The 12,740-nt window shown below is 45.7% G+C and overlaps 1 protein-coding gene across 4 annotated transcripts in view; it reads right to left on the minus strand.

Annotated features, from left to right (window-relative positions):
- Positions 1-12,429, minus strand: part of KCNC2 (potassium channel, voltage gated Shaw related subfamily C, member 2) — a 134,535-nt gene extending 122,106 nt beyond the window's left edge. For all 4 annotated transcript variants that reach the window (XM_015406669.1, XM_015406667.1, XM_015406668.1 and 1 more), the window contains exon 1: positions 11,695-12,429. In XM_015406669.1, the coding sequence (XP_015262155.1) occupies positions 11,695-12,429 (735 nt within the window). The remainder of the gene's footprint in view (positions 1-11,694) is intronic.
- Between the last annotated feature and the right edge of the window lie 311 nt (positions 12,430-12,740).

Consider the following 12,740-nt stretch of genomic DNA (forward strand, 5'->3'; position numbering starts at 1 on the left):
CTTCTCTTCCTCTCTTACTGTACTATAAACAATCATTTTCAAATACAGTATCATGTCTAAAAGCTGATAGCATATTCTAAGCAAGTACAGCAGGCTTCTCCTACCATAATGGCAAAGAAGCTTTCCTTGTTTATTTCCTTAGGGCACATTAATAACAATTTTATCAGAGAAAATATTTTCATTATTAATTACTGAGAACACAATGAGCCAGGGCATGATCCACTTTTACTAACTGTAAGATTCTGATACAGCTCGGAAGCTGTTTTCTCCCATACTGTGTCACCTACATGCACATTCAGGCAACAAATCAGGATGTTAAGAAAAAAGGGTGTTAAGAGGGCCTGTCTTCCTGTCATCATTTTGGCAGAGCCCAACCTTGCAATCCAATTCCTGGAAGACAGTCAATGACAATTCAGATATTAAATATTCAAACATGTCAACATATAAAAATTACACCTGTTAAAAATGGTATTTCTAAGACTAGTATTATATTTAAAAGTAGCTGTGAGAATCAGTTTTGCTAAACTTGGGAAGACAAAGACAAGCCCTTGGGAACAAAATATTTTTATAGCAAACGAGGGTTGATTTCACCAGTACCACTAACAATGGATCTAAAATCTAATACAAATTTCTTAAAATTCAGAGAGGTCTAGTATCCCATAATTAACAACACACACACACACACACTCTGAATCAATTTTCTGTTATGAACAGTTGTTGTTGTTCAGTCGCACAGTCGAGTCCGACTCTTTGCGACCCCATAGACCAGATCACACCAGGCCTACCTGTCTTCTGCCGTCCTCTGAAGTTGGCTCAATTTCATGTTCGTTGCATCTATGACACTGTCTAACCATCTCATCCTTTGCCGTCCCCATCTTCTTTGACCTTCAATCTTTCCCAGCATCAGGGTCTTCTCCAGTGAGTGCTCCCTTCTCATTTGGTGGCCAAAGTATTTGAGCTTCAGTTTCATTATCTGGCCTTCCAGGGAACAGTCAGGGTTGATTACTTTTAGGATTGACTGATTTGATCTTCTTGCAGTCCAAGGGACTCTCAAGAGTCTTCTCCAGCACCATAGTTCAAAAGAATCTATTCTTCGGTGCTCGGCCTTCCTTATAGTCCAACTCTCGCAGCCATACATGACTACTGGGAATACCATTGCTTTGACCATGCGGACTTTTGTTGGCAGGGTGATGTCTCTACTTTTTATCATGCTGTTTAGGTTCGCCATCGCTTTCCTCCCAAGGAGCAGGCGTCTTTTAATTTCATGGCTGCAGTCACAGTCTGCGGTGATCTGGGATCCCAGGAACGTGAAGTCTGTCACTACTTCCACGACTTCCCCTTCTATTTGCCAAGGAGTGATGGGGCCGGATGCCATGATCTTAGTTTTTTTGATGTTGAGCTTCAAGCCCACTTTTGCGCTCTCCTCTTTTACCCTGAGCAAGAGGCTCTTGAGGTCCTCTTCACTTTCTGCCATCAGAGTGGTATCGTCTGCATATCTGAGGTTGTTGATCTTTTCCCCAGCAATCTTAATTCCCGCTTGTGATTCATCCAGGCCAGCATTTCGCATGATGTACTCTGCATATATATTAAATAAGCAAGGTGACAGTATACATCCTTGTCGTACTCCTTTTCCTATGCTGAACCAATCAGTTGTTCCATATCCGGTTCTAACTGTCGCTTCTTGGCCCTTATACAGGTTTCTCAAGAGACATGTGAGGTGGTCTGGTACTCCCATCTCTTTAAGGCCCTGCCATAGTTTGTTGTGATCCACACAGTCAAAAGCTTTAGCATAGTCAATGAAGCAGAAGTAGATATTTTTCTGGTACTCTCTTGCTTTCTCCATAATCCAGCGAATGTTGGCAATTTGATCTCTAGTTCCTCTACCTCTTCGAAACCCAGCTTGTACTTCTGGTAGTTCTCTATCCACGTACTGTTGAAGCCTAGCTTGTAGGATCTTGAGCATGACCTTGCTAGCGTGTGATATGAGTGCAATTGTGCGATAGTTTGAACATTCCTTGGCATTGCCCTTCTTTGGGATTGGAATGTATACTGACCTTTTCCAATCCTGTGGCCACTGTTGCGTTTTCCAAATTTGCTGGCAAATGGAGTGCAGAACTTTAACAGCATCCTCTTCTAAGACTTTGAATAGCTCAGCTGGAATACCATCACCTCCACTAGCTTTGTTGTTAGTAATGCTTTCTAAGGCCCATTTAACTTCACATTCCAGGATGTCTGGCTCGAGGTCAGTGATTATACCGTCGTGGTTGTCAAGGACATCGAGGTCTTTCTTGTATAGTTCTTCTGTGTATTCTTGCCATCTTTTCCTAATCTCTTCTGCTTCTGTTAGGTCCCTACCGTTTTTGTCCTTTATCATGGCCAGCTTTGCATGGAACGCTCCCTTGATTTCTCCAACTTTCTTGAAGAGATCTCTAGTCCTTCCCATTCTATTGTTTTCTTCTATTACTTTGCACTGTTCATTCAGGAAGGCCTCCTTATCTCTCCTTGCTGTTCTCTGGAAATCTGCGTTCAGTTGGGTAAATCTTTCCTTTTCGCCTTTGCCTTTCGCTTTCCTTCTTTCCTCTGCTATTTGTAAAGCCTCATCAGAAAGCCACTTTGCTTTCTTACATTTCTTTTTCTTTGGGATGGTGGTGATTGCTGCCTCCTGTACGATGTCACGAACCTCTGTCCATAGTTCTTCAGGCACTCTATCTATCAAATCCAGACCCTTGAATCTATTCTTCACCTCTACTGTATATTCATCAGGGATGCGATCTAGGTCAAACCTGAATGGCCTCGTGGTTTTCCCAATTTTCTTCAGTTTAAGTCTGAATTTTGCAATGAGTAGCTCATGATCTGAACCACAGTCAGCTCCAGGTCTTGTTTTTACTGACTGGATAGAGCTTCTCCATCTTTGACTGCAAATTATATAGTCAATCTGATTTCGGTGTTGCCCATCTGGTGATGTCCATGTGTAGAGTCGCCTCTTAGGTTGTTGGAAAAGGGTGTTCGCTATGACCAGTGTGTTCTCTTGACAAAACTCTGTTAACCTTTGCCCTGCTTCATTTTGCTTTCCAAGGCCAAACTTGTCTGTTATTCCGGTTACCTTTTGACTTCCTACTTTAGCATTCCAGTCCCCTATGATGATGAGGACATCATTTTTTGGTGTTAGTTCTATAAGGTTTTGTAGGTCTTCATAGAACCGGTCCACTTCAGCCTCTTCTGCATCAGTGGTTGGGGCATAGACTTGGATTACTGTGATGTTGAATGGTTTGCCTTGGAATCGGACCGAAATCATTCTGTCATTTTTGAGATTGTATCCCAGTACTGACCCCTGCACTCTCTTGTTGACTATAAAGGCCACACCATTTTTTCTACGAGATTCCTGGCCACAGTAGTAGATATAATGGTCTTCTGAGTTAAATTTGCCCATTCCTGTCCACTTAAGTTCACTGACTCCTAAGATATCGATGTTCAGTCTTGCCATCTCATTTTTGACCACGTCAAGCTTACCTTGATTCATAGATCTTACATTCCAGGTTCCTATGTAGTATTGTTCTTTGCAGCATCGGACTTTCCTTTCACCATCAGACACATCCAGAACTGAGCTTCCTTTCGGGTTTGGCCCAGCCGCTTCACTCTTTCTGGGGTTACTTGTACTTGCCCTCTGCTCTTCCTCAGTAGCATATTGGACACCTTCTGACCTGAGGGGCTCATCTTCCGGCGTCATATCTTTTAGCCTTTTGTTACTGTCCATGGGGTTTTCTTGGCAAAGATACTGGAGTGGGTTGCCATTTCCTTCTCCAGTGGATCACTCTTGGTCTGAGTTCTCTGCTGCTGAACAGTAATTTGGTACAATGAATCTGAGTCTCATATTTATCATGTTTTAATCCCACTTTTAGGCCAAAAACTAGCTCCCCAAAGTGGTTTATTTATTTAGAAGGTTCACATGCCACCTCTTCAGAGACCTGTTCAATGCATCTCACAAACTAAAACAATACAACAAAACCAACAACATAGAAGAGATCCATGAGCACAACAGCTGCATAAAGCACCACCCCCGTCACAACCTCTCCCCCCTCTGAAGGTGAGGAAACAGACAGCAGAGCTTGAGAAGGTGATCTTCACTGATCAGCTGGGCAGTATGGAAGGAGACAGTACATCAAGTACTCCATTTACGGGCCTTAAAATATCAACCAGCACTTTGAATTTTGCCCAGAAAACAAATCATAGCCAGTGCAGTCGTTTCAGCACAGCAGTGATATGAACACTGCATCCAGCACCTGACAACAGCTTGATTGCCATTTTCTGGACTAGCTGAACTGTCCAGGCTGTTTTCAAAGGCAGCCCCTCATAAATCATTGTCATAATCTGATGTGAAGCCTGTTCGCGGGGAGGGCGGGATATAAAAACAAAATACCCCCAAAAAATGATCAAAGCATGGACCAGATAATGCTTTTTGAGGAATGGCCATAGTTGGTATATCAACTGAAGATGATAAAAGACACTACATGCCATAAGAGAACATCTGAAGTTCCAACTGTAGATCAGTATCCAGCACTGTCCCCAAGCTCCTTCCCCCCAGGACAGGCTGGAATCAAACAATAAGTGCAGTTAAAAGTCAATAAAATGTTGCTTGGAAAGGAGATTCCCAGGTGGCTCCTGCCTGCCATCCTTCTGATCACCTAAACTGCAGCTGGAAGCCAGGAACCGTGAAGTCCAGGGACAACGGAGAGGTATCAGGCTGCTTCCAGTCCTCCCTCTGATGACTTCATTGATGACTGTTAGAAGCTAGCGATGAGACAAAGTGGAGGACTGTGCATCTGCTTCCTACAATTCCTGAAATGGTCACATCAGTGGCATTTGAAAACTAAGGAGAGCAGCAAGGCTCTCAGCCAAGGCTAGATCCAGACATGAGACAGGGACACCTGTTGCTTCAGTATTGTTTGATGCACAGATATCATGACACATCATACAGGCTATCTGATGAACAAATACTGAGATGTGTTTAAATGTTCACATGTTTGCTACTGGGTTGCTATATACACTCAGAATACTTTTAGAAACAACCTCTGTCTTCACTGTGGATGATGAGAAGTGCTTGCCCACTCCAGAACTGCTGATTTCGGGAGGGGTGTTGAAAGACCTGAGTCAGATTGAAGTGACGAGGGAGAAGGTCCTACGACTGACAGACAAAAACTGATAAATCACCAGGCCCAGATGGCATACATCCAAAACTTCTGAAAGAACTTAAATGTGAACTCGTGGATCTCCTGAAAAAAATATGTAATCTTTCATTAAAATCTCCCTCCATTCCTGAGGACTGGAAGGTAGCTAATGTCACCCCCATGTTTAAAAAGGGTTCCAGAGGAGATCTGGGAAATTACAGGCCAGTCAGTCTGATGTCAATACCAGGTAAGTTGGTGGAAACCATTATTAAGGAGAGAATTAGTAGGCATATTGATGAACAAAAACTACTGAGGCAGACTCAGCATGGGTTCTGTAAGGGAAGATCTTTTCTCACTAACCTGTTAGTGTTCTTTGAGGGAGTGAACAAACATGTGGACAAGAGGGACCCAATAGATGTTGTTTACCTTGACTTCCAGAAAGCTTTTGATAAAGTACCTAATCAAAGGCTCCTAAGTAAACTCAACAACCATGAGATAAAAGGACAAGTCCTCTTGTGGATCAAAAACTGGCTAATTAGTAGGAAACAGAGAGTGAGTATAAATGGGCAATTTTCACAGTGGAGAGTGGTAAGCAGTGGGGTACCACAGGGCTCAGTACTGGGTCCAATGCTTTTTAACTTGTTCATTAATTATTTGGAGTTGGGAGTAAGCAGTGAAGTGGCTAAATTTGTGGATGACACTAGAGTGTTCAGAGTGGTGGGACCCAGGGAGGATGTGAGGCACTCCAAAGGGATCTGTCGAGGATGGGTGAGTGGACATCAATGTGGCAAATGGAGTTCAATGTGGCCAAGTGCAAAGTGATGCACATTGGGGCCAAAAAAACTAACTATAAATACATACTGATGTGGTCCAAACTGGCGGAGATCAACCAAGAGAGAGATCTTGGAGTCATAGTAGATAACTCACTGAAAATGTCGAGACAGTATGGAGTTGCAATAAAAAAGGCCAACACTATGCTGGGGATTATGAGGAAGGGAACTGAAAACAAATCAGCCAGTATTACAATGACCCTTTATAAATCAACGGTGTGACCTCATTTGGAATACTGTGTGCAATTCTGGTCACCATACCTCAGAAAGGATATTACAGCATTGGAAAAAGTGCAGTAAAGGGCAACAAGAATGATAAAAGGTTGGAACACTTTTTCTATGAAGAAAGGTTAAAGCACTCGGGGCTCTTTAGCTTGGAGAAATGACAACTGAGGGGTGACATGACAAAGGTTTACAAGATTATGCATGGGATAGAGAAGGTAGAGAAAGACGTACTTTTCTCCCTTTCTCGCAATACAAGCTCATGGGCACTCAATGAAATTGCTGAGCAGTCAGGTTAGAACAGATAAAAGGAAGTACTTCTTCACTCGAAGAACAATTAACACATCGAATTCACTGCCACAGGAGGTTGTAGCGGCTACAAGCATGGACAGCTTCAAGAGGGAATTAGATAAGCATATAATACCAGAAGGCTTTAAAAGATCAGATGTGTATATGCTTGCACATGGTATAACAACTGCTAGAATATTGTATGCAAAGTATTGGAAGCAGGAAGAAACTCCATCTAAAGAAGAATTAATCTACTAACTACTGGAAATGGCAGAAATTGACAAATTAACTATGCTATTGTAGGATAAAAAAGAAGTTTTTGAAGAAACCTGGTCGAGACTTTACAAATGGATTGAAAATCATTTGCAAGAAGATTCATTATGACCAGTAAACAATATAAAAACACTTATAAGTGTTTATAGAAGTTTAAGAGATTAAGTGCATAAAAGTATTTTTATACAGCGAGTATATAGAAGATAAATTTAAGCTGTCAGAAGTGCTCCTGTGTATTTGTGTTTGTTTTTGTCTAGTGTGTTTTGCTTATAACAACAACAAATTTATTCACAGCAAAAAGCCAGCATTCTAATACAACAAACTAACTCAAACTAAATTCATACAACCACAAACATAAATGAAATACATAAAATGAATATCAAATAGAGCATGCATGTAAAACCTGTTAGGTCCTGTAACAAATTACATCTATTCGTCTTTCACTAGGAGCTTTCTAGTCCTTACAGCTAACCAGCCAAATTTGGCAAGTTTAGCTGTAACCTTGGGGCACCTACTTTCTAGGAGGCTCTTCAGCAATTGCATCTTTTGACTGGTTGAGGATAGAGTAGTTGTAGAGAGTGGGAGAATATCACAAAAGTGGCTATATGCCTTGCAGTCATATATAACATACACAAAGGTTTCAATTCCGTCATTGCAGCAGTGGGAGGGCTTCTAGTGTTGTGGCCCCACTGATGGACCTCCTGATTGCACCTGGTATTTTTGGCCACTGTGTGACAGAGTGTTGGACTGGATGGGCCATTGGCCGCTCTTATGTACTTATCTAACAAGATTACATGAAGAAACCACAAATAATTATCTGGCTTTGAAAAACTAGAGGATTAAAAAAATAGGATACCTCCAGAAATCAGGTTACTTAGGTAGAACATTAACCAGTTATGGAAGTTCTCCAGGCAACTTATGTATTTTTATTCAATTATTTTATAATTTTAAATGTTTCAATAGTTGAGATCTTTTAATGTTTTTATGTTTGCCGCCTTGAGGACCCTGATCATGTGCAAAGGAGGCATAAAAACATTTTAAATAAAACAAATAAGAAGAGCTGGTTTTTATACCCTGTTTTTCTCTACCTCAAGGAGTCTCAAAGTGGCTTACAATCTCCTTCCCTTCCTCTCCCCACAGCAGATACCTTGTAAGATAGGTGGGTGAGGCAGTGCTAAGAAAACTGTGACTGGCCCAAAGTTACCCAACAGGCTTCATGTGAAGGAGTGGGGAATCAAACCTGGTCTGCTAGATTAGAGTCCACAACTTTTAACCACTACACCACACTGGTGGTAATACTGATGACTGAAAACATCTGCATTCTCACCCCACAGTGGTTTACAAGACCACATGGGAAGTAAACCATACCAGTGCCACCAGTCATTCAAATGCTGTTGATGGGCATTTCCCGTGTACTTCAGCAGACCCATGAAAGAAGAGGTGCTTTTGCCTTCTGCTCCCTACTCCCAGAAACATTCTTGTATTTCTTACATGGAAAATGCCAACTACCCAGCCTACAAGTCCATTAAACAGAAATCAAGGAAGACCAAAGGATATAGATAGACAGATGATTATGCCCAACATAAACTTTAATGTATGTCTAAAACAAAAGTCACATTAAAAAAAAAGTAACAAAAGTCCATTAGGATGACATAATATAATGTCATGCTCCTTTGGTTTTATATTCTACCCAAAAGTCTAACACAAATCACCTTGAGAAATCAATGGCTATTCAGAGGATAGGAGAAAAATCAAGATCAATCTTCTGTTCCACTTACTACGTTGAATCTGGATTACCTTGGGTCACCTTGGATTATTTCCTGTTGTAGATGCCAAACAGAAATCCAAACACAAGACATCAAAGAAAAAATACATATGTATATAAGTAACAAGTTGTCTGGCCCTTACACATACAGAGAGATATTGCAAATGGTCAATGACGAATAGAAGTATGTATCCTTCTGTTAAAAACCCAAGTTAGCATGGGCATGATTCTCACTACACATCAGTTTCCTATCTACAAAACAGAAATAGTAAGACAACTGTAGGAGCATGAAAAAAAACTTGAAGATGACAAAGCATGATAAGTAGAAACGAGTCCAGTGGTACCTTAAGCACTAACAAAATTTGTGGTGGGGTATGAGCTTTCCTGAGTCACTGCTCACGTCTTCAGACAATTAATCTTGGTTCATACAAACAAGATCAGTTTCCGAACAGTATTTATGATACTGTCCTTGGGGGAAAATAGCAGTGTACTCAAGTTGTTCCCAGGGCACATCCTGGCAGCACTTGAGTTTGATGGTTAGCAGCATGGCAGAAATTCTCCAATTCCTGCTGATCAGCTGCATGTTGTTCTTCATTTTGCACTCATCTCTGCTGATCCACACAGCAAACAGGGACCATGGCAAGACCAGTACAGCCTATATAGTCTATACCGCCTGCTTTTTGCTTCAAACAAATTAACTTTACAGAAGTTCTACTTTTCATAAAACATTTCCATGCTGCTCTTGTACACTAAAGTGCCCAATTTCATCCATGTAACTTCCACAAAAAACTTGGGTTGGCTTTAGACATGAGTTTACATGCTAATGTCCATGCTTTTATAAACATGGCTATGCTCCACAGCTGCTTTTCAGGGTTTTGCTACCTTAAAGTTGGACACATGACACAGGTGTTCATATGCATGACAGACAGCACCAAACAGGGCCATAGCCAGAAATTTTTGGGTGGTGAGGCAGGGACGCTAGGGCAGGGGAGCGGGGAACTTAATTAAATTAATTAGATTACCATACCATCACTGAGGCAGCAATTCATTCAGCTTGGCACTAGGGTAAAAGGGAGGCGAGGGGCACAGTGGAGCAAAAAGGAGGGCAGGACCATGAAGAGTGCCAGGCTGGAAAAGGATCATCATGACACCCGCGGACGCTGACACCAGAGAGGTGCACAACAGCTTGGTCACCTTATACTCTCCTCCAAGCCTGGAGAGAGGAAATGGGGGGAAAGAACAGGTTGGTAGCTGAGAAGCAAGCTCTCAGCATGCCTGCCCTCAGCTGGATCACAGAGAGGCCTCCCTGCCTGCCCGCTAGCTACTTCCTCCCTATCCTGCCCCTACTTCTGGTGCGGCACTCAATCAGCTGCCCTCCTGCAATGCAGCTGCGGATCTCATTTCACTCTCTGCCTGCTTGGGGGTGGGGGGACACAAGCCTCAGGCAGCAGTAAGGTGATCAAGGTACGTCTCCGCCTCCAATTGCTCTGGCTGGGCGTAATACAGCCAGCCAGCTCCACACATGGAAAAAGAAAGAGAGAGGCCAGCTGCTGCAATTTTCTCGCTTACGGGCTTGCTCAGTATTACATGCAGAGTACCCACGCCCTGAGCCTTGCTGGGGAAAAGCCGGGATCTTCAACTGCTAGTCTTGTGCTCTAGGGCCTGGCAACTTTTCCACCAATATACCCACCGTTGGCCAAACACCTTCTTATGCTCTCACCAACTGACCCTTCAGTCTCCACAGCCTGCAGTTTGTCCATAAAAACGTCAGTTGCACTTCTTGCCACCAGCTGCAGGCCCCTAGCTACAGTCAGGCAGCAGGAGCAGCGGGGCGTGGCCAACCAGTGGGGGTGTGGCCCGAAATGCCCCAACATAGCTACAGGCCTGGCACCAACTACCATAGAAAAACATAGAAAAGCCACCATATCGACCCATCCACCTAGGAATTTTAGTGGTGTTAATAGCAAGCTGGACTTGTGCAAAACTTTGAGTTCACACTTCATGGCAGCCACACACCATTACATGACTATCAGCAAATCAGGGCTGAAACAGGTGAAGCGCTAAAATGGGTAAACATTCCAAGGGTGCCCTATCATATTTAAATGCACTTTTTAGACATCTTGGCCCATCCATATATAACATGCTAGCAGCATCCCTGTCTGAGCCAATTGCTGGCATAATTAAACAAATGGGCTCGATTCAGATATGAGACTGGCAAACTAAAGGTGCCCGTCCATAAGACTTTCTTGATTAATCTGGAATACACTTTAAGTGCTTGCACAGGCAGTGCGGTTTGAACAAGACACTGCAATCACAATGCCCTATGGGAGACTGTTTTTGCCTTAGTCAGTGCTATATTTAAATCAAGCCGGCACACATGGTAAGACAGGATGACTATGGCCCCGGTCACACGGCAAAGTTGCTGCGGGAGAGGCACAGAAGGTGGGCGGATTATCTGGGCGCGACCACACCCCAACATCTGGGAAGTGGAGCGCACCCGTGGCATACTACCGACAATGCACATTTAAAAACTAGTGCCTCCAAGGTACTAGTAAACATTTGCCACGGGCTGCCTCCAGACGCCCGTGGTGTGATCGCGCTTGCGCATGGCATTCCCCTCCGGTTCCTCGTTTACCCGCTGGCGCCGAGGGAAGGACCCGTGCTGTGCTGCCAGCGTGTCTGATCGCATAATCACGGATCAAACTGTGCCAGGGCAATTAGCCACGCCCCCCCTGTATCTGCCCGTGTACCCGGGGCCATAGAACAACTATCCATGAGGTGATTCACAGCTGTTTTAGCAGCCCAGTCTCTTAGGCACAGTTCACCTGTAAGAGAAATAATAATTTATTCTTATTTCATATGGTTATTGTGCAAGACCAAGAGCTGGAAGGAAACCAGCTCAGGCATTCCCTGGAGCTACTTCAAGACCTCCGTCCACCAGAGGGCAAGGCAAGTTGAATAAGCCAGGAGGTTTACATTTTTTTACATCAGCTCCTGGAAAAGCAGTTCTCTCTGTGAGATCTTCTGAAAGCCCCCTTGGCTGCCTTGACAGACAGGCTGTATACACACTGCAGTCAAGGAAGACCCGACGGCCTTTTCCCGCCCTTCCGACCCCCGCAGCCTCCTCTTTCCTGAGGGGCACCCGTCTTACCCTGGCGGCGCGGGATGAGTAGGGGTCCTCGAAGAGCGCCCACACGCGCGGCTGGAGCTTCTTCCAGCGGCCGCCGTGGCCGTCGAGGGGGGAGCCGTTGGCGGAGGACGCGGAGGAGGCCCCCACGGCGCCCACGTCCTCGATGCCGAGGCGCTTGGCGGCCAGGTCGTCGTCTTCGTCCGTCTCGCCGGGCGGCTCGCCGGTGATGAGGTCGGGCGCCTCGAAGATGTCGAGCGCCTCCTCGGCGTCGCGGTGCTGCCGGTAGGTCATCCAGCAGCAGGGCTCCACGTCGGTCTCGTCGATGCCCCAGAAGGCCAGCTCCTCCTCGAAGAGGGGCCCGCACACGTCGGCGGGGCAGTGCAGCTTGCCCGTGCGGTAGTAGTTGAGCACGTAGGCGAAGACGCCCGGGTGGCGGTCGAAGAAGAACTCGCAGCACGCGCCGCTCCCGCCACTCGCCGCCGCGCCATTGCCGCCGCCGCCGGCCACGCCCTCCGGGAAGCCTCCGCCCGGATTGGCTGCGACGGGCCCTGGGTTGGGGGCGGGCAGCAACGGTAGGGGAGGCGGCGGCGGGTCCTCGCCTCCTCCTTCGCCGCCGCCCGGGGACTCGCCTTGGGACTGGCAGGCGAGCAGAGCCAGGCGGGTGCCCGGCAGGGTCTTGAGGGTGCTTCGGTAGGTCTCGTGCCTGGTGCCTCCGACGTTGAGGATCACCCTCTCGTTATCCTCGAGCTTCCCCATCTCTGTGGCTCAGACATGACTGCGGGCGAGAAGAAGGAGGAGGAGGAGAAGGGGAGACTCAACGAGCCGCGTGTTATGTTTAGGCCGCCTGGCGGGAAGGAAGCGCCAGCCTGGGGCGGGGGGGGGGGGAGCGGGCTGCCGCGAGGGGAGGGACGGAGAGGGGCTTGCCTGCCGCGGTGTTGCCCGAAGGAGCGCCCAGGGCATCCACGCGAGGGAGAGGGAGGAAGCCCTTCCCAGAAGGCACTCGCTCGGGGACCACAGGAGCCGATTCCCTGGCGAGGGAGGGGCTCCTGCCAATCTCCATGCCTTCC

Source organism: Gekko japonicus, unplaced genomic scaffold (assembly GCF_001447785.1).
Source record: "Gekko japonicus isolate JY-2015 unplaced genomic scaffold, Gekko_japonicus_V1.1 scaffold188, whole genome shotgun sequence".
Classification (NCBI taxonomy): Eukaryota; Metazoa; Chordata; class Lepidosauria; order Squamata; family Gekkonidae; genus Gekko; species Gekko japonicus.